At 43.7% G+C, this 18,786-nt stretch overlaps 1 protein-coding gene across 1 annotated transcript; it reads right to left on the reverse strand.

Annotated features, from left to right (window-relative positions):
* Window positions 1-12,634: 12,634 nt before the first annotated feature.
* On the reverse strand, window positions 12,635-15,423 carry LOC136502823 (glycosyltransferase BC10-like). The gene is made up of 2 exons (XM_066498082.1): window positions 13,837-15,423; window positions 12,635-13,063 (listed from the first exon to the last, which is right to left on the reverse strand). Exon 1 carries the CDS (start codon window positions 14,961-14,963, stop codon window positions 13,878-13,880), a length of 1,086 nt encoding a protein of 361 aa, XP_066354179.1. The 5' UTR covers window positions 14,964-15,423; the 3' UTR covers window positions 12,635-13,063; window positions 13,837-13,877.
* Between the last annotated feature and the right edge of the window lie 3,363 nt (window positions 15,424-18,786).

Genomic DNA, 18,786 nt, shown 5'->3' on the forward strand with positions numbered 1-18,786 from the left:
AGTGCTTTGAGGTCATTGATAAGCACTTGAAGCCTATGAAACATCTCTAGCACACTCTCGTCCTCCTTCATCTTGAAGCTTGCAAACTTCTCCATGAGAATATAAGCCTTTGCACCTTTCACGGCTTGAGTACCCTCAAATGATTCTTCCAACTTCTTTTAAGCCTCATGAGCCATCTCAATATTCTTGATTTGCTCAAATGTTCTCTCATCAATTGCATCATGAATGTCACTTAGAGCAATGTCATTGTTTTGGAGAAGCACTTCTTTGGCCGCGGTGGAATTCTCCGGATCACCAATCTTAATTTTGATTTCTACCACCTTCCACACCTTTCTATTGATTGACTTGATGTGTGTGGTCATCTTTGACTTCCAATAAGGATAATTTGTGCCATCAAATTGGGGTGGCTTCTTGGTGTTGTTGATTTGAGCCATTTTTACACCGAAGGTTGTTAAGCCTCAAATCATGGTGACCTCAGCTCTGATACCACTTGAAAGGTCCTAATGGCTAGAGGGGGGTGAATAGCCTAATAAAATTTCTATAACAACACTTAACAAAATAGTTAGACAATTATAAGGCAGAGCAAGTGTTGTGCTAGCCTACTCAAAATGCAAGCCACCTACCATAATTCTAGTTTAGATAGTGTCTATTCACATAATAGCTATGACACTACCCTATGTTAGTGTGCTCTCAAAGGCTAACTAAAGAGCCACACCAACCAAGCAAGCAAGCTCTCACAACTAGCTACACTAAAGAGCATGTCAACTAGTTTGCGATAAAGTAAAGAGAGTGATCAAGAAGGTTATACCGTCGTGTAGATGAAGAAACCAATCAATCACAAGGATGAATAACAATGAAGACCAATCACCTCAGAATCAATGATGAACACAATGACTTTTTACCGAGGTTCACTTGCTTGCCGGCAAGCTACTCCTCGTTGTGGCGATTCACTCACTTGGAGGTTCACGCGCTAATTGGCTTCACACGCCAAACCCTCAATAGGGTGCCACACAACCAATACAAGATGAGGATCACACAAGCCACGAGCAATCCACTAGAGTACCTTTTGGTGCTCCGCCGGGGAAAGGTTAAGAACCCCTCACAATCACAACGATCGGAGCCGGAGACAATCACCACCCTCCGCTCAACGATCCTTACTGCTCCAAGCCGTCTAGGTGGCGGCAACCACCAAGAGTAACAAACGAAATCCGCAGCGAAACACGAACACCAAGTGACTCTAGATGCAATCACTCAAGCAATGCACTTGGATCACTCCCAATCTCACTATGATGATGAATCAATAATGGAGATGAGTGGGAGGGCTTTGGCTAAGCTCACAAGGTTGCTATGTTAATGTAAATGGCCAAGAGAGTGAGCTTAAACCGGCCATGGGGCTTAAATAGAAGCCCCCACGAAATAGAGCCGTTGTACCCCCTTCACTGGGCACTGATCGGGGTGACCGGACGCTCCGGTCCTACTGACCGGACGCTGCTCCTCAGCGTCCGGTCGTCTGATGGCGGCCACGTGTCTCCTGCGTTCAGCGTCCGGTCGTCTGATGGCGGCCACGTGTCTCCTGCGTTCAACAGTGATCGTTTGATCTCAACGGTCGACGGTGGCTAAGCTCGGCGCTGAGCCCCCTGGTAGGGCATCGATCGTGCCTAGGAGCTCGGCGCCAGAGATGGTGGCACTGAGCTCGGCGCCAGCATAAATGGCACCGAGCTAAGGGTCCATTTCCTGAATTCTTTTCGCCAGGGGTCTATTTATGAGAAACTTTCAAAAAAGGCTAAATTGTAAAAAAATCGGTAACGTCCACTGCTAAAGCCTGAAGATTGGACTAAAAAACTACAAGAAAATGGACACATGCAAACATTCACCATCAGGATAGCACTACTACTGAAATCATCATCCATTAACAGAGACGGGCACCACCTCCGTTAATTCCATCTAGTCTTCAGATAACCTTAAGAACCAAAAAATCATTAGTAACTATAGAGAATCAAACCCATGACCTGCTATTGAACACTAGCACCTCTTTACCGCCACACCACACACTTGTTTCTGACTTTATATAAGACGTTATCTTTTTATATCAATATTTCTCAATCTTATATTAAATATTTTGGCTACTAAATGAACTCAAATGAAAAAAAAAATTACAAAGTTTAAAATCTTCTCAAGCACTACAACTTTGGTATATGATGTCTCTCCATCTGAGATTGTTTTAAAGATTCAAAAATTTGTATCTCAAAATATGTGAATTTAAAACATAAAATTTAGACTCTAAATGGCTTCAAATAAAATACTTATCAACAGCAAACATGTAGAAGGTCGGCCACTATAACTTTGGTATTAACCATGTGAACGTTCAAGGTCGTTCGAGAATTCTAAATTTTGAATTTCAAAACTTACAAACTTAGAACACATATTTGGGACTCTAGAGGACTTTAAATAAAAAAAACTTTTCAACTACAGAGTTGTGGATTCAATTGATACCTACAACTTTGGCATAGATCATGTCAACATCCGAGCTTGTTTGAAAATTTTTAAATTTTAAATTTCAAGACCCGTGAACTTAGAACATTTTTTCCGGACTCAAAACAGTTTTAAATAAAAAGTGTTCCAACTACTATAGCAGATATAACATCCGAGTAAACAAAAAATATTCCAACTACTATATCAATATAAAAAATGTTCAAATGGCCCTAAATGGTTTTGCTAGGCTAGCTATTTTGGGATCCTACCCATCATGCTAGGCTGCTAGCATCATTACCCATGCGTGCACGTAGCTCATCTATAAGTGGTTACATTTTCTTATTCTATTTTTGCCCCCTCTCATCCTAACCATTCCCTTTTGCCTATAGACCGACAAATAGGTGGCATGGCCCTAAAAAACACGAGCCTATGTTAGGCATATGCTCGGGCGGTATGAGTAGGGTAATGAGCCTTTTGCTCTCCACTCGGCATGCTCAACCTGAGGCCTAGGCACGACGCCGTAGCCCGAGGCACGACAGCACGGCACAAAGCACGTATTTTTAGCCCGACACGAGCACGGCACGGCCCGGTGACATGCGGGCTTGGGCTAGCCCGGCCCGAGGCAGCAGGACGTGCCTGGGCCACTGCTCAGGCCCGTGGGCTGGCACGGCCTGGCCTAAGTCAGCCGGCCCGGCAGCGGCCCGACCACCCCCTCTCCCTCGGCCCCTCCTCACTCCACTCCTCCCCTCCCTCTCGGCCTCCCCGCGGCCCAGCCGCCCAGCACCTGTTAGTCCCCGCCTCCCCCCCTCATCATATATAAACTCACGCCGCGGCCACGGCGGCTCACACCCGAAAACCCTAGCTCATTTTACTCGCTCGCCTGTCGCCTTGCCTCGCTGCTCTCACCTCGCAGTCTCGCTCTCAGCTTCATCCTCCCCGACTCTGGTGAGATGACCTCGACGATCTGCCTGCCACCGGCGAGTAGCTCCCTACTCCTCCTACCTGATCCCCTTCCTGCTTCCTCTCCGCATCTCCCTTCTCCCTATCCCTATCTCCCTTTTAGATCTCGATGGCTATGTGAGTTCATGTCCAGTCTGCCCCTCCTTCGCCGCTCGTCTTCCTTCTAACCGCTGTGTCGTCTTCTCTACGTGGCCCTCGTCTTCTCCGTCACCGGGCTCCGGTTGCGCAGGTACATCCCTAACCCTAACCCTAACCCTGCCTGCCGCCGATGAGCAGCTCCCTACTACTAAGTCCTACCTGATCCCCTCCCTGCTCCCTCTTTGCCTCTCCCTTCTCCCTATCCCTATCTCCCCTCTAGATCTAGGTGATTATGTGAGTTCATGTTCACGTGTGCCCCTCCTCCGCCACTCATCGTCCTTCTAACCTTACTGTCGTCTTCTCTGGGTGGCCCTCGTCTTCTCTGGCACCAGGCTCCGGTTGCGCAGGTACATCCCTAACCCTAACCCTAACCCAAACCCTAACCCTAACCCTAACCCTCCTCTTCTTCCATTGATGAATGGTTTGTGATATATTCTGATGTGTTGTTTTCCTCCTCCATGTCTTTACGCAGGTCGGTAGCCAATGCATCGTCCTCTAGTTGTGGCATAAAGCGACCAAGGCTGCCCCGCACACTGTTGAGGAATGGTGCTTGAGAGCCCTCCACGGTCGAGGGCGCCATGGCTGGTGCTGATGACGAGATCGTCTGGCCACTCACCGGCAATGACGATCTCATCGTGGTAGGCCTGGCACCTAAGGACGACGACGACACCCAAGAGGACGCTGCTGCCTTGTTCGGTCTAGATGGCGGCGGTGGTGAAGGGGCGACGACGACTGGGACCCTGGTCTGCTCCAACAGCTCAACTCCATCTGTTGCTGGTACTGGTACCTCTTCTGAAACTGTTGTTGGTAAGCGTAAATCTATTGTGTGGGCTAATTTTGATGAGATCTATGAGACTGTGAATGGTAGGAAAATCTACACTAAAGCTACCTGTAAAATGTGTAAGCATACTTTGTCTGCTAGATCTAATGCTGACACTAGACACTTAAAGAGGCACCAGAAATCTTGTAGGTAGAAAACTAATCAAGCTGCTAGGGTTCAGTCTAGGCTTGCTTACAATGCTGATGGTTCTGTGCATAACTAGGACTATAAACCTGATGTTGCTAGATCAGAATTGTGTCGTTTGATTGCTAGGCTTGATTTGTCGTTAGGTATTGATGAGATAGAGGCCTAGGAGGATTACATTGTCCGTGCTCATAACCCTAGGTTTGTTAAAGTATCTAGATAGAGCACCACTAGAGATCTAAGTAAACTGTTTACTGAACGTCGTAATATGCTTAAGAATTCTGTGTTGTCTACTGCTTCCTCTGTTGCTCTGACATCAGACATATGGTCTGGTAATGCTAAGGAGGATTACATTAGTGTTGTTGCTCATTTTGTTAGTGCTGATTGGGAGTTATAGAAAAAGGTTATTGGGCTTAGGTTGATTGAGGTGAAACATACTGGTGAAAAATATTGCTGAAAGAGTTGCTTGTGTGGTTGAGGAGTTTGATCTCATTGATAAGGTTTTCTCTGTAACTCTAGACAATGCTTCTTCTAATGCTAAGGCTATGGAAACTTTGGCACCTATGTTTGCTGGTTATTTGGGTCCTGATCCTACACCTGAGCATGTTGATCCTTCTAAGCGTAAGTATAGTCTTGTACATCAACGTTGTGCTTGTCATATCATTAATCTGATTATAAAATCAAGTTTAAAGGGGTTCAAACCTTACACAAAAGATTTTAGAACTACTATTAACTTCTTAAATTTCTCTAATCAAAGAATTGCTATGTTTAAGAACTATTGTACTACTCGGGCTGTTAGACCTAGAAAGTTTGGCTTAGATATGGATGTTAGATGGAATGCTACATATTTTATGCTTAAACACTTGGTTCCATATAAGCATGTTTTTTCTGTGTTCATTAATTCCAATTATGGCTCTGAATTGTTGTCTGCAAGGCATTGGTATATAGCTGAAAAGATATTGGAGTTTCTGGAACTATTTTATGACTCCACTGTTGTTCTTTCTGGTGTTTACTATCCAACTAGTCCACTTATTCTGCACCATCTGCTAGAAATTGCTTCTCATTTACATGCAAGTGAAAAAGATCGAAATCTAATTGTTGTTGTATATCCTATGAAGATTAAATTTTTTAAATATTGGCAGCATATACCTCTATTATATTCATTTGCTTTCATTCTTGATCCTAGAGCTAAGATGAGAGGTTTATTTAGAGTCCTGGAATTACTTAAAGAGAGCACTACTTGTGATTATACTTCATATTATGCTGATGTGAAAACTGAAATTTACAGGTTATTTAACAAATATGAGAGAAAGTTTGGTGCAGCTAGGAGTCAAAGGGTTGCACAGCCTGCAAGCCATACAGGTAAGAGAAAATAGGCATGGGGAAGAATCTTTGGAGACCCTAGATCTGTTGTTGGTCCTTCCCCTGCCTGTGCCCCCACTTTATCTGCTTCTACTGCTAATGAGCTCTCAGTTTATCTGGACAGTGACAATGTCACTACATATGAGGATGATTTGGATTTACTTCTCTGGTGGCATGACCATAAATTAACCTATCCAATCCTATCTATAATGGCTAGAGATATTATGTCTATTTCTGTTTCTACTGTCTCTTCAGAATCATGTTTTAGCTTAACAGGAAGGATAATCGAAGAGCGGTGACGCTGCCTGTTTTCTAAAACGGTGGAGATGCTGGCCTACATAAAGGATTGGGAGTTGGGAGAGAGCAGATTACAACATACTGTTGACAACCAAGAACTGGAGGACTCCTTCAAGAATCTGTACCTTGATGATGATGCAGATGGTGTTGTTGGTACTACTGGTGCTGGTTCATCTGGGGCTGGGGCTAGTTCATCTGGGGCTGGTACATCTAGGACTAGAGCTGCTGGTAGTTAATCACTTAATCTGTTATCTCTAATTGTCCATTTTGTATCTGTCAGCTGTGACTGACAAGTGTGACTTGGGACCTTTGAACAATGATGGAAGAGTTATTAAGAGCTGTGCTGCACTCTTTTTCCCTTTCTAGGGTTTCTCACAAGAGTGAGTTTTACCTAGAAAGATTTTTAATGAGGCAGCATTGCACAAACAGCTCATTTATCTTATCTCCTTTGCTGCCTTTTGTTTTGTTGGCTTGGATTTGGTCATTTGGAGTTTGCTAGGTTCTTGACTGTGTGTGATCAGTTTGTGGCTGAGAAGAATTTGTGAACAGTTTGACAGTTTGTGAATCTGTGATCAGTTTTACAGTTTGCGACTTAGAAGTTCTTGACTTGTGAGTTGAGATTTTGAAATTTGAATGAATGAATCTGTGCTAACTATTGGATGAGAAGAATTTTGAGGTGACTTACGATCACCGGGCCTTGGGCTGTCTCGACTCGTAGTTCTAGCCGTGCTTCCTGGGCCAGCACGGCATGAATTTCAGCCCGTAGGGCCATGCTTGGGCCGAAGGCCAGGCACGACGCCCAGAGGGGCACGGCACAGGAGGCACAGCGTGCCGTGCCGGCACGACCACCTGTGGGTCGTGCTTGGCCCAGGCCCGGGCCAGGCCGGGCCGAGCCGGCCCGTTGGCCAATTATACGCCAAGGTTATCAGTGTCGTGCTGCTGCCCTGGTGAGCTTGAAGGGGCAGCTGCCAAAGCCCGTTCATCTCGTTCAAGCAATATATATATATATATATATATATATATATATATATATATATATATATATATATATATATATATATATATATATATATATATATATATATATGAAAGACCATACCACAGAAGGATAAGACCGTGCACGACGGAGGACAGCGTAAAAGGAATATATAGTCACTCTACTGTAGCTAGGACAATTATTGAAGCAAGCAGCTCCGTCCAGCTGTTCAGACAACAGTAAGAGAGAATAATTGAAGACTTCGCCTCGAAGGCTCCTTCAGACGATAAGCATGAAGGGCACTCCCTTCACGCTATAAAGCGAGACGCCGGGCGCATTCGTGAAGGCATCGAACCGAAGACCACCAGGTTCAGACACCGCACTCTCATCCACTCCACACCACCACTCCACCATCTCTCCACTCACACATACACCATGAAGACCACGATCTCAGGAGTACTCTAAGCTTATCCACCTTTAGTACTAATACTCCACTTACTTAGTAATCACTCCACCGTTGTAAATTAGAGAATAAAGAAAGTTTCCGTGATCTTCCTACGCTTGTAAGGTAATCCCTAAGGTTTGTGCTAAGTGCTTGGGGTTTTCCGAAAGGAAAAAGCCGTATGTAAGCTTGCTCTGTGGAAATGAATTAAGCTTTCCTGTTTTAATCCCTGCCTTCCTTTAAGCTCGTTTATATGGGGCGATGTCTCTATGCTAGGGACCCTAGAGGAGAAATCTCTGCGTGTGTTGTTCTCGTGTTAGCCCTGGTAGCGGCGTTTATAGAGAACCCTGTATGCGCAGAGAAGTGTTCCCTTTGGGTGGAACTACCTGGGGAGACGATAGAGCCTGAGTCTTGTGTGTGCGTGGCTGGGGATAGCGAGGGAGGAGACCGGGTTAGCCTGGTTCTAAAGCGAACTAGTGATGTATACAGTGAGTACCGAGTAGGACTATCACAAGCATAGTCGCACGACCGGCTGAACTGTTGGTCTCGCCAGCCTGCAAAAGATCATGAGAAATATTAATCCGCATATTCACTAATCGCACGCATAAATAATCATGCAAGCATCCTGCATCCACCATCCACTATAAGTGCTCCAAATAGCTACGTCGCATAGTGCTTGAATAGTGAAGGGGTTGAGTGGCTGAGTCACTTTCGAGTGAGTGTTTGTGCACTGTTCATATTCCGAATTTAAATAGTAGCCACGAATTTAAATAGTGAACGCTAAATTTAAATAATACTATGAATAGTAACTCGAAATTTTAAAATTTGAATTTCGAATCCGTTCGAGTTCTCAGCCCCTAGCCCTCGTGTGTTATAGTGGTATGTGTGTGTGTTTAGCAGGTTGCATCCACCGTATTATATAGTAACTATAGATAAGTTCTATAAATAGGTCCCATACGGTGCCACCAATAAATTGTTTAGCGGAGACCGCGATGGCCACCTCGGTGTGTTTAGTTCGCGAAATGAAAATTTTTGGATGTCACATCAGATGTTTCGGGGATGTCGGAATGAGTTTTTGGATACTAATAAAAAAAACTAATTACATAGCTCGCCTGGAAACTGCGAGACGAATTTATTAAGCCTAATTAATCCATTATTAGCGCATGTTGGTTACTGTAGCACTTATGGCTAATCATGGCCTAATTAGGCTTAAAACATTCGTCTCGCGATTTTCAACCAAATTGTGCAATTAGTTTTTTTTCGTCTATATTTAATACTCCATGCATGTGCCGCAAGATTTGATGTGACACTTTGGGGGTGAAAATTTTTGGGAACTAAACAGGGCCAGGTATGGCAAGGTATAAAAAGCAAATAGAAGCAGATAAAGATTCGATGTTGTTCCCAGTAATGAAAATTTATGAGCGAGTTAAATTCCGAGAACCCAAGGAAAGGACAATAGAGAGACTACTCTCAAGACCAATAATATTTTACAATTGACTTGTGGTGAAATTACTTCCAAACCATCTGAGCTCAACTAATCTTGATCCTGAATTTTCTGCTAGTAGAGTGCAAGCCATGCATCTTTAGGAATCAGGGTTGTTTAGCTTAAACTAAGTTCTTTAGGACTTGTGGATACACTCATATTCACCTCAGTCGATATGTGTTAAAGTGAACCCCAATCCACTCCAATACATGTGTATTGAGGTGGATATAGGAGTGCATACAGATAAGGCCTTAAAAGGTTAACACTCAGTTTAAGTTAATTAACTTGGGCGTGGGTCCTCTCACTATATTTCGCAAACAAAAACATTGTTGATTACAAACAAAATGATGTTGTTCATATTACCATGATTTGATATCGAATTTATATCTCAAAGATGCAAACCCAGAAACTAATATTATGCAAAATGGTGGTTTCAGACTTTTAATTTAGTGTGTAAAGCTTGAACTCTTACTCCTCTACTTCTTTTTATATAGCCCCAACTTGTTCGTATCTTCTCTCTCTTTCTTAAAAACCCTCTATCTCCTTGTTATTTTAACACTCTTCTGCTGCTGCTTTTGCAGTACCATTTGTTGACACTGGATTGCCTTTTCAGAGGGCACTCTCAAAATTGGATCCATTTCATATAAGCACTATTTTGTCCACATGTACAGCATAAGGACGGATCATCATCAGTTCTCTCTCTCAAAAAAAGGACCATCCTCAGGTGTATCTTGAAGTCCAAACTCTGAACCTTCATCCCTTTGTATTCAAGTTCAGGCTACCCTTCACCACCTTATCTTACGCATTTCGTGGAACTAGGAAATTTACAAATATGTAAATAAACGATGATCCTAAATTTTACTGTCTTTTCTCTAACTCAACAATCGTTGTTCAGAGCATGGAACCTCTCTCACAAATTTATTGCTATAGAACCTTAAAAGGAGGGCTAGAGGTGAATGAAAAATGAGAGGATGTCCATGGATATTAATTTATTTATGGATCTGGCCCTGCTTGTAATAATATAATAATATACATTCAATTGAAGCAATAGGCACATGATCCAACTCAAGGAAACTGCCAAGTCAATGTCAAAAACTCACATATACAGTAAGATTCCAAGTTGTCGCTCAGATTCCAAATGCAACATGGTTGTTGCTGAAACGGAGACAGCAAATGGATAGGGTTTTTTAATCTGGCAACAAGTCAACTAATTATTTGCTCTTGTGGCTGTACATTCACTCAAATTTGCCTAGCTACTCTTAGCATTTGGTCAACAGAACGTAGAGAGCCTATAATACTAAACAAATTGCAACCATAAAGATTCCACACTGGTTTTGAAATAGAAGTGTGCACGTAGAGATGGTCAGGAAGAACCATGCGCTAGTTGACCTTGGATGAGATTCGCTTTTCTAGAGCAGAGCTCAAAATTTGAGGTTCAAATTCAAAATAGTTGTTGTTGTTGTTGTTGTTGAAATTCAAATGACGGAAATTTGTAAGTAGAAAACAAATGAACTGTTTATCTCGTCGATGTGTTTTTGACAGGGAGGAGACAACAATCTCAACTGCTGCTTTTCAGGGCCTTTTCTGAAGGGCTTTTCAGTGCCATTTGTTGACATTGGGTTGCATTTGAGTATTTGACAGGCATCGAAAAGGTTGGATACAATTCATGTAAGCTTTCCTACAACTCCAGGATTCAGCGGATTTCATGTAGGCTTTAAATGGGCCGTATTCTCTTACTGTGCTCTGTGGGCTGGGTAGTTATCTCTCTCTGGGCTGGGGATCATCCAATAATGGGCCATCACCAATGTTTGCAAATGGCGACCGAAGTGGTGGCCCATGCTTCAATTGGCTCGTCCCTCGTGGCCTCGTCAGAGCTCTGATGAGACATCAACGTCGAGCGATTTCGGTGAAGAAAGAATCGTGCCGAATTTCCGGGATATTTGAAAGGTTTGAGGCCGACAGGCCAACAGACTGTTTGAAAGGACAGTTTCGTGGCCCATTCTAGTTTTTTTTTGGTATTTATAAAAATGTTTGCGCTGACGAAATGTTTCTTTTTTTCTTTATCGCGGAATAAAACGTAGATGGCCTTTCGGTGTTTGCGACTCGCGAGATTCGTCTAGTCTTTGCCTAAACCATGAAGCGAAGAATCATTTTTTCTCAAAAAAAAAGAACCATCCTTTTTCAGTTTTATAACTTTTCTGGATAATAGGGCAGTGTGAACCTTCAACGGACTTGGGAGTTCTCCACAGCACCAACCACATCCATTCATTTTGGGGACACTCGTAAATTTTTCCTCTGGCGAATTTGGCAAAAATAATAAAAAAAATACAAATTCCACAACATTTGAATATCATGAGACCGCAATTTGCACAGCAGGTAACACATAAATCTCTCCAAAACATTTAGCTTCAGATGAGTTCTTGTATCACTGATTCTGTCGTACTCGTACCAACCCAGTTCATGCCCATATGCATTAGTTAGTGTTTAAGGTTCTCTGTGGTGGAACCTGTCCACCTAGGTTCAAGTCCTCGATTTGACACGGATGCTCGTATTTTTCTGGATTTATTCTAGGATTTATCGGCGATATGCTTTCAGTGGTAGGCGATGTCCCTGTCGACAGTGAAACGCCAGTGGTGACTTCGTGAATCTCGAGATCTGCCGGCTCAGTCCTTCGGAGATACTTAGTGAATCTCGAGATCTGCCGACTCAGTGCTTCGGAGGTACTTATAGGATAGGGGTAGGATTTACGTACATGGGATCATAGGATTTACGTACCAAAGCAGCACATAATGAACTCATACCTTTCGCATAATGAAGTCATCCTCATCATGCTGCCGTCATGAATGGGTGCACAAAATCTCCTTGGGACTTTGCGGTTGTTGATTGAGCACATCAGCACATAATAGTAGTATGCAAATCTGGCCCAGTGCCCCTTTCCATGCACCCACCTCACCTCCCCTACCAAGAAGCAACCAAAAAGGACAAGAACACCAAAAGAAAACAGGGGGGGAGAGGAAAACATGGAGAACTGCAGGAACCCACTTTATTTGGCCTAATTCTATAGTACGGCATTTGGACCGCTCCACTGGCTGCTTCCAGGTAGATATAGCTAACCAAAAAAGAAATCAAGATCTGTGTGCTTCGAAGTATATATAACTAACAGAAGATTTAAAATGTGCACTTCTGAGCAGAATCCAGAACTACTTGATCCGTCCAACATAAAACATGATACATTGAGTGTAATGTGTTGTTTAATGGTTGCTTTAGTTAGTTGTTTTGTTAGTATTGACACAGTACTATTGCTCTTTAGGCTAGAAGAAAAATTGGTCTTTAGGCTTTAAACAAGGGCAAGCAAGCAAAGACAGGTGTAAAAGCCTGCAAGATGTTAACGCTACACTCAACCTATTCGCTTGTTGGTTTCAGCTAGGGCTTATCAGCCAGCCAACGATGTTTTTCTCTCACAATAAACCAGCACCAGCCGGGCTTATCAGCCTAAAAACCAACCAGCGAACAGACCGACTGACTGATGACTTCAAAGGCAAGCCAATGGTGCCATGACACAAATGATGTATTTTAAGAAGGCGTGATATTGACATATGTAATATATGCAACAGATGCTACAAACCATCACTGCATGTACCGACAGATTGTCTCCATGCAAATACACAGGATGATCATGCTAACTACGACCCTATTACGTGCCAACTTCTCCATCATCTTTAGCCACCACGCAGCTCTCGTTGGGGAGAAGAAAGAAACAAGACGCACAAAAAAAATTAAAATACTCACAAGAGGCAGCTGGGGCCATTCGCCACCAACACCGCCATCATACCCTCTGAGCGTGGCATCCAACTGCCAAAGATCAACTGCAGGCGCAAAACAAAGTAGGTTTGGTGCTGGTTGCTCCTCTCTGAAGAATTCCAAAGGGAATGGATGGATCAGCTTACGCTTGTTCATCACATCACAACCCTGCAGAAGAATACAAAATTTCTGTTATATTCTTTTCATGAACCTGATCCATGAGCCCCGCCAAGACCAAAGAAATGGGTAATACAGCAGCAAGTATGATCTTGCAATCTTCTGTATAATATCAGAGTTAATACAATGTCTTGTACTCTTGTTCTTCTACAGGTTAACAGTTTGCAAGTCTGTGAATGTGAAGAGGTAAGCTAACATCCTTCTGCCATGCACTGATAACATAGTCAGTAACAACAATTCTCAATACTATCCAGAAGTAAATATAAACCCAACTGTTTTGGATCAGATGCAATCTAATGGCCCCGTTCGCTTCGCTGAAAAAACAAGCCGAAACACTGCTCCGGCTGATTTATTGTGAGAGAAAAACACTGTTCCAGCTTAAAAAAAAGCTGGAAAGTACGGATTATAAGACAAGCGAATATGAAATGCCCAACTGAATACAAGCTATTACTCTTGCAAGTTAACAGTTCCAAGTTTGCGCCCAAAAAAAAAGTTAACAGTTCCAAGTTTGTGAATACCTAAGAAGGTTGTACGGTACAGTCTTATCATGTGAGGATACCATAGTCAGTTACACGGCGTTTCACAATAGCAGCCGAAAAGAAGTACAAAACCCACAAGCTTTGAACCAAACACAGTCTAATATGGCATGCCCACTGATTATGATCAATTTCTTAATTCTTGCTGTCTGTTTCTGATTTCAACCTAACAAAACTTGGCACACTAGAAACTTAAAAAAACGAATGCAGAAAGAATAAGTTAATTACCTCAGCTCTTCCAGTTGTGCAAACGGAGGAAGGCAAGCAGCCTAGTCACGAAGAATGACAGAGTCGGCAATCTCCATGAGCGGCGCAAGGCATCCAGGCGCGAATTTGCGCGCAAACATGTGGGAGTATGTGCCATTGGACTTCCTGAGCTCCCTGATGAGCTCGGCGGACACCTCCTCTGGCTGGTACGTGTGGGGATGGCCGTCGAAAGAGTCGGTCCAGTTGACTCTGGTGAGCGTGAACTTGGTGCATCCGGCGGGGTCCTGCATGTCCAGCAGCGTGGGGAAGTAGTGCTCCTCCGGGTAGCACGAGAACTTCCTCTTGACGAGGCACGGCAGCTTGAACTTGTTCCAGAGCCTCCGGTCCCTGACCACCATGACGGCGTGCCTCCTGGTGAGCACGAAGAACTGGGAGCCGACGCGGAAGCTCTCGTAGGGCACCTCGGGGAGCATCACGTCGTCGCCGCGCGCGTAGTAGCGGTCGTGCAGCGTGGGCTCGGCGTCGAGGATCTCGATGAAGCTGCGGTGGCGGCCGCGCGGGCCGGCATTGTCGGCTGCGAGCGTTCGGTAGAGGGACGGGAAGGGCCGCAGCGGGACGCAGGACTGGGAGAGCAGCGCGAAGAAGTGGTTGGCCGGGTCGTCCAGCAGCGCGGTGGCGAGGAGGCGGCGCGCGGCGGAGATGAGCGTGGCGGAGGCGCGCGCGGTGGCTTTTCCCCGGATGACGCGGCCCCGGAAGGAAGGCGTGGGCGGGAGGAGCAGCGCCGCGGCCGGGTCGGTGTGGACGTACACGTTGAGGAGGTCGTGGTGGCCCGCGAAGAACTTCTCCCAGAGCGGCGCGAAGACGAGGTCAGAGTTGGTGAGGAAGAGGAAGGCCACCTTCTGCTTCCTCTGTCGGTGGGCCGCGCCGAAGAAGCTCGAGGCGGAGGCGGGGCCGGTCTTGGAGGGGGCGGCGGAGAGGAGCACGGCGCGGCGGAACAGCGCGAGGTCCTCCGTCTCGTCGGCGTCCGGGATGGCCGGGAGCGTGCGCGGCGGGATGAGGCGCGGCGCGAGGAGGAAGACGGCCGGGACGGAGAGCAGCAGCAGCGACAGCGACAGCACGTACGGCGAGGCGGCGTACGGCGGCGCCATCTCACCTGCTCCTCAGCCTTGCGACTGCGATCCTCTGGCCGGAACAGAAGACAGAATGGAACACGGAACCCCCGCGGCTCAGGTCAGGAGGGGTCGGTTCCCTGCCACGCACGGGCCAGATCTCGCCACCGCCACGGCGGAGGACGCGGGCATCGGCCGCCGCAGGAGGAGGAGAGCGCGCGAATTCGAGAACCCGCGAACCAGGACCAGGATCAGGAAACGGAAAGGGGGGAAGGCAGGCGCGGGAGGGAAACCGCCTGCCGAAGGCGCAGGGACGGGAACCGGCGGGCTGAGTGAAACGGGGAGGCGGCGCGGGGAATGGCGACGCGCGCGGCGGCGGATCCGATGAGGGTCTAGAGCCCAATCGCGCGGCGGGGGGGCGGCGGAGGGAGGAGTGGAGACGAAGCAGAGCAGGGATGGGGAAAGACGAAAGAGGAAAAGAGGGAGGAAGACACTTGTGTAGGAAGGGGAGTGACGGAGTATTAATTAATACCTAAAACTAGAGGATTGAAAAGTGTAAAACTAGTATTATCTTGTCTTGACTTAAAAATCAGTTTGTACGGTAAAATGCTATTAAAGGGTATATTGGACCAATTAAAAAATTAGAGGGGTAGTAGATCTAACTAAGATTAATTCGGAGGTTAACCATCTATTCCATGGTTGGAAGTGCACACTAAGGTTATGCTCATAGCACCTTTAAGGTTAAACCCACTTTCTAAATCCTCATTTGGAGAGTCAGAGTAAAAATCGCTTTCTATATTTCTCTACTCTCCAATAGTTTCTCAATATCTTATGTTCACTCTAAAGAGTCATTCTCGCTTTCTATATTTGGCTAGTGAGAAACCTAAAATAAATGATGACAATATTTAGAGACCTAATTGAAGAAGTATATGAATAACTAAACTCTCAATTTAGGGGAGACACTTGTGTACGGAAGGGGAGTGACGGCGAGCGCCAAGTTTAATCTAGCAATAGTTATTATTAGTCCTATACTCAAAGTAACTTGAGTTTATTAGGGCACTCCTAATGCTAGAAATACCTATTAATTTCTATAGACACTACATATAGAAACCATAGTTTCAATGGATAGTTTCTACAGAATATTTTTTTATCCAATCACATACATTCTCTCTCTATTCTCTACCAATCGCATCCCTTCATGTCTTGATTCTCGTGTAGACATGGTTTCTAATTTAGACCCGGTTTCTATAATTTTTGCTCTCTCTCTTCAATAACTACCTTGCCACATCAGCAAAACGCTTAGGTGGCAGCACAATTAATGTTCATAGAAATTATGATGATTTGTGCATTGGGAGTACCTTTATGGGCCACCAAGTTTTGCTCTCTCTTTATAGCCGGGAATTTAACATCAGAGTGACTCTAACATCCAGGTCGTTATTAGCGTCGCTGAGTTTTAAAACATTCGGAACTAGACAATTATGGAGAACATGGATTGGAGAGGCGAAGAATGTCATTTGTGGGGTCTAAATCACTGTATATCTTTTTTCAGTATAGAGGAGTACATGTATTACTACTTTAGAGCAACTTTTAGAGACTCTATACATTTCCTAATTACTAGGAATAGGTATTTTAGTTTAAAAATCCACTAAAAAGCTTATTTAATTGGTTATCTAAATACTCGCTCCGTCCAAAAAAAACACAACTATGGATTCGTGTCGGCTAAAGTTGTAAAGTTGTCTTTATTTGACCAAATTTACAGTGAATAGTATTTACACTTATTCTCTAAATTGGTTTATTACGAAAGTATATTTCATAACGAATTTAATGATATTTTGCATCATAAGTGTTAGTATTTCTTTGATATAAATTTAGTCAAACTTGAAAGTATTTGGTTTCTCGAAATATGAGAACTGTATTCTTCTATGGATGAAGAGAGCATGGCCCTGTTTGGTTACCCTTTTTAGGAGCTAGAATCTGGATAGAATTTGCCTAAAGAACCAAACACCTCCTCATAAAAGCTTCTAAAAATTCTAGGAGGGGCCAAAAACTTTAGGAGCTCCACCCCCTCCTAAAAGCTTCTAAAGTCCATCCTGGACCCCCACTACCCCTCCTTTATTGCAAAACTTTAGGAGCAGGGGTAAAGAGGAGGGCTGCATGGTCTATTTGCTAGTGCATTTATTGCTTTTAGTCAGTTTTAGGAGATGGAACGAAACACTTTTTTAGGAGGTTTTAGCAGCCTCATAAAAGCTCCTAAAACTTTTACCTCCTAAAAATTTTAGAAGCTTGGAACCAAACAGGGCCTATAATCATCTTTTATTTTGAAATTTTTTTGCTAGCTAAAGATAAAAAACGACAATGACTCTTTAAAGTATACATGTAGAATTTTTTTAAAAAAATGTGTGGTTTTCAATTACTCGTGGGCTTATTGTTCATCAGCAACAAATACAGTTATGCGTTCTAGAAGCGAGCTCACAATCGGCTCATCTCCTTTAAAAAGAAATGTTGGAGAGTGAAAATATATAAAAACCTATTTTTACAAATAACCATCCAAGTAATGATTTATTAAACATTACAAATATTCTTGGAGATGCCCTTGCGAGCTTCGATCATCACCGGCCGAATCCGAAGGAAAATCCGAAACCTGTACGAAAAGAACACAAGGAACACGCCCGTCCCGTGCATCGGACCTGCAGGTGGCTGCTGGCTGCTATTAGTAGCAGAAGTGGTTGGGCGTGAATGTTCAGGCGTCGATTAAAATCAGTCAGGCGCCGAGGGGGTTGCGGTTGCCCGTCAATTCATAATTAATTAATTCAATTTATTTATATGTTATTCACTTTCATTATTATATATTACTCTTGTATATTCCCATACCTATGTCCCTGAATAAATAAATTGTTAGAGTTGTGTGACCGAATCTATAATAAAATCCATAAAGATTTATAACATCAAATTAGTATCATTAGATATACCATCGAATATAAGGATTGCTAAATTTCAGATGCCTGAATTTTAGTGTTCTTTTAGGTGACGATTATTGCATATATTTTATACTAAAATTACAGTTTTAGTTCGTTGCAACTTCTATAGACACAATCTGCATTTTTTTATTCCGAAAATTAAAAAACCCGTTAGACAAAACCACAAACCTAACAAAATCTTATGTGTGTTGGCACAAATACAATTTAACAACTTACAATTATTTATATAGACGGACAAACAAATAAAAAATTGATATGTACGACACAAAGACAAATAACAAATTACAAAAGTGACAATTTATTTATACTAATTGGTGTACAAGAGGGTTGTCTAAAATCATCTTAAAATTCAAGCACCTGAAATATAGGAGAAGTGTCGAATATATTTTCATAATGTGCTTAATTTAAGTCATAAATGTTGTTACTCTTTTTCTATAAATTTAGTTAAACTTAAGATAGTTTCACCTGCATGGATTTTAGAAATTGATTTATTTAGTAGGAATTGATTTGTTTGGGGACGGACTGAGTACTATTATTAATCATTAATCACCCGTTGCTATTTGTTGGGCTTGTTCGCTTGGAGGAATTCTGGAGGAATTTGGATGGTTTGGAGAAATACTGGAGGAATTTGTGAGAGAAAAACACGGTTCCGGATAAAAAAGAAGCGGATCAAGCCAGGTTTAAGGGCACGCGAATTTGGATGGTTTGGAGGAATGCTGAAGGAATTTGTGAGAGAAAACACTGTTCCAGATAAAAAAAAGAAGTGGATCAAACCGGATTTAAAGGCACGCGAACGAGGCCTCACATACAAGTAGTAGTAACTATTTATTAGTGGGTGAGCCGACAGGACATGGGAAGGGAAGGAGCCATGGACCAGTGCCACT

This window comes from Miscanthus floridulus, chromosome 14 (genome assembly GCF_019320115.1).
Source record: "Miscanthus floridulus cultivar M001 chromosome 14, ASM1932011v1, whole genome shotgun sequence".
NCBI lineage: Eukaryota > Viridiplantae > Streptophyta > Magnoliopsida > Poales > Poaceae > Miscanthus > Miscanthus floridulus.